The sequence below is a fragment of the Cyprinodon variegatus genome, unplaced genomic scaffold (genome assembly GCF_000732505.1).
Source record: "Cyprinodon variegatus isolate N-32 unplaced genomic scaffold, C_variegatus-1.0 Scaffold200, whole genome shotgun sequence".
NCBI lineage: Eukaryota > Metazoa > Chordata > Actinopteri > Cyprinodontiformes > Cyprinodontidae > Cyprinodon > Cyprinodon variegatus.
The window spans coordinates 700,184-703,681 of NW_015150653.1; the positions used below are offsets into that span (position 1 = coordinate 700,184).

At 39.8% G+C, this 3,498-nt stretch overlaps 1 protein-coding gene across 2 annotated transcripts in view; it reads right to left on the bottom strand.

Annotated features, from left to right (window-relative positions):
- Nucleotides 1–2,975, bottom strand: part of oser1 (oxidative stress responsive serine-rich 1) — a 7,896-nt gene extending 4,921 nt beyond the window's left edge. The window contains exons 1-2 of one of the 2 annotated variants that reach the window (XM_015379799.1): nt 2,667–2,975; nt 902–1,011 (exon numbers count right to left, since the gene is read on the bottom strand). In XM_015379799.1, the coding sequence (XP_015235285.1) occupies nt 902–978 (77 nt within the window). In that variant the 5' untranslated portion in view covers nt 979–1,011; nt 2,667–2,975. Of the gene's footprint in view, nt 1–901; nt 1,012–2,666 lie in introns of those variants that run through there. The other variant, XM_015379800.1, reaches the window with a different exon arrangement.
- Between the last annotated feature and the right edge of the window lie 523 nt (nt 2,976–3,498).

Sequence of the window (3,498 nt, forward strand, 5' to 3'; positions counted from 1 at the left end):
CGCCAGCAGGAGATAAACACAGAGAACCTTGATGATCAATCCTGATTTTTTGTGAAATCTGATTAGTTTTCTGCGTTCCCGTTCATATTTCCAAATATATGTGACTTGTATTTGATCTCCTGTGTGAACTGCAGTCATACAACCTAAGTGTACCACATGCGCAATGACGTCACCAGCAAGCATGCTCTGTGTTTACGGAGGTAAACATGGATGTAGTGCCGGAGAACATCTAGAAATCTTTCCCAACCTTAAAAACTAAATCTTCCCAAGATGGTTGAACATAAATACTGCTCTCCGCTTTATCGTCCACCATTGTTGATGTTTTTCTTGCCATTTCTGCGTAGCAAAAAGTAGAAGAGTGACCACTGTCGGGTATTAATGACATTCAGCTCAGATGAATGCGACCTGGCTGTTCAGACACAGGTCGCATTTGCAAAGATGAGATTCGTATCGAATTCAGGACAACTTCAGGCTGCAGTGTGAACGTAGCCAGAGTCCGGAGCTTTAAGCGCTTTACCTGAGAGCTACAGCCAGATGGTCCATTCATGTTGATTTCCAGCTGGAAATCAACATGAACCAAACCTCTAAGCCGATCTGTATTCTAGAGGGCAATGGTGACCTAGAGGTTAGAGCATTGGGCTGGGATTAACTCCCCCACACTGCGCCGCACAGAGGCAGCCCACTGCTCCCCAAGGAGATGGGTTCAATGCAGAGGCCAAATAAGTTCAATTATTATTCTTTATCTGTACTGCCTGAAGTTCTGGAGAAGCAACTAGAATAACAGCGGATTGTTCTGGTTCTCCTGGGAGAAAAACCGTCATGATTTTTCTATGAGTTATTGAGTCGCTGCTTTTCTGGAAGCTCCAGCTGTCACAGATGAACTCCTGGGTTATAGGTTTACCTCTCAGCGTCGACCCTCAGCTTCTTAAAGGCCGTCTGCAGCGTCTCCTCCTCGCAGTCTTTACCTCCCGCCTCCATGGTTGGAGGAGGCTGCTCCGACCAGCCACCCAGCTGCAACACAAACACACACCTGATCAAGCTGCTGCTGAATCAGAAACACAGACAGGACTGTCTACCATGAAATGTGTTCTGGTTCGTTTTTTGAGTAGAACTTCATTCAACAAAAGACTTCGATTTCTTAAAATGTGACACTTGGTGTCTAAAGCCATGATTAGGGCAGTGATGCTGCCCCCTGGCCAATCAGTGACAGGCAATCTGCTGACATCAGCTCAGAACCCAGACCAATAAGACACTAAAAAGGAGGTGGTACCCGAAACTACACCTAAATGAAAACCCTGTAGGGTCACCCCAGGTTAGTGCAAGTGTAGAAAGAAGTCTGTCTCCTGAGGCCCCATGGACCTTCTAGAACAACTCTGGCCAAAAATCACAAAGACCCAAGTAATATTTTCAAATGTAGATATGATAATAAATGCAGGGTTAAGTAGTTTTAGAGCAAAAATGCTTTAAATTTCCATTAGAGAACAAAACAAACCACCCAGAATATTCTTTGTATTGGATAAGTTTCCACAAATATCTATCCCTTTTCTAAAAGAGTTTTTACGCTTTTGTTTATTTAAAAGTAAAAAAAAAGTGGTGCTTTAAAATGACCTTTCCTCTAGTGAATACAAACGAATTAAAAATTTTTTTAAAAGGGTTTGTAACATTCGTGGTAACATGTCGGTTTTATTGAGCTGAGGGCGAAAAATGCTCATTGGATGTAGGAGGTTGCAGCTCCTGAAGGCATCATAAACCATGGATAAGGAAACTGTTGACACGCCACCACTGCTGTATCAATAATTAACAAACATGTCACAATCAGAGGATTTTTTTTAAAGTCTCGGTTTTATGAGAACAAGTTTTTTTATGTGCGTCGGGATTTGATTTGTAAAATAATAACATTCAGGCTTACAGATTCATTAAAAACGACCTTCAGTTTAAGGGCTAAAATATTTCAATTTATATTTACCTCAAATTTTAAACAGGTTAAAATGTACGACGATGTCTCAGGATCTCAGATTTTATAAAGGGAATAAACTTTTAAGAAATCAGCATATTTCGGCCCAAATCTGAATGACCTAACAGAGGTTTTCAGCTCCAGTCCTCAGGTCCCTGTTCCTCTTAGATCCGCCTCTGCTTCCACAACCCTGAATCAAATGGTTGAATGGCCCCTAGGATGCATTCAGGTCCTACAGCCCTGCTAAACAGCCAGTTATTTGACTCAGGTGTGTTCAAGCACAGACATAAAGTGTGGGATTTATCCCAACTAGAGGACTAGAATTGAAGACGCCTGTTCAAAAAAAAAAAAAAAACATTAAAAAACAATATTTTAACCTAAACCAAGTTTATTGTAGTCAGAATAGTGAACATTATTGCATTCACCCTTTTCATATCTGAAAAAAATAAAAGTTTTGAAAAATATTGTAGACTTAAAGAATATTTAAACATTGTAGAAAAATCCAATCCTGGATCTATCAGTCCAAGTAATTCAGATCTGAGTCTGAAGCTTATTTAATGTCCATATTGGATTTAGCTCCGAAAACAATGCTAACTTCAGCGCCTCTGTTAGCATGCTAGCCAAGCAGCTAACTGGCTAGCTCCACACTTGGCGTTATTTTAAATGTTCTAAACAGTTTTAATGTTCGACTTAATATGAGGGTCAAACTTACGGCTCGGGTTGTCCAGGCCACACCAAGCAGAAGTCCAGAAGAGTCCAGAAGATTCTGGGTGGTTTCAGAGAAGCTAAAGGGCAACAGCTAGAGCTCGAGCTGACTTCGCCAAAATACGAACCAAGAAAAAAAACAAAACTCTGCAGACTCAGAACCTGGAGGAGTTTCTACGGAACCGCAGATGGACAAACTCCAGCTTTTAAATGCCTCCTAACATGAAATGCTCGGATGAGTCGAACTGGATCAGGAGCTTTCTCTGTCAGAAGCTTCTTGTTTACAGTCAAATCGTCTGCAGTGACTCTGCAACAACTGACGTCACCAGCCCAAAAAGGCAGCCCGACGACAAGTACGGAAGCCCCAAGGTGTCAGCAAAGTACTTTTGGCTAAAAAGTTTTATTTTTTATATAATTTTTTATATGTTTATTGTTATTCAGAGACCCAAAACATATATTATTTTATCTACCACTCTGCACTTCATTTACAGATCAGTAAACAATATCAAGTGTAATGCTCTTGGGACTTGTTTTCAAATGTGTTTATTTTGTTACACAACCCAAACAAAATAAATATGCTTTTCCTCTAAAACTATTTTTTTTAATAATGTTTTCTATTTTCAAAGGCTGTATGTTTCCTGGTTTGTGTTTTTTCTTCTTCTTTTTTGTCTTGTATTCTATTGTCCATCCATTTAATTATATTTCACAGATAAATGTTTCTCATTTTATCGTACGCTTTTCAGCAAAAAGTCAACATTCCAATGATCTGATGTGACTTAAATGCAGAGATGGGAAGTAGCGAAGTACAAATACTTTGTTACTGTACTCAAGTAGATTTT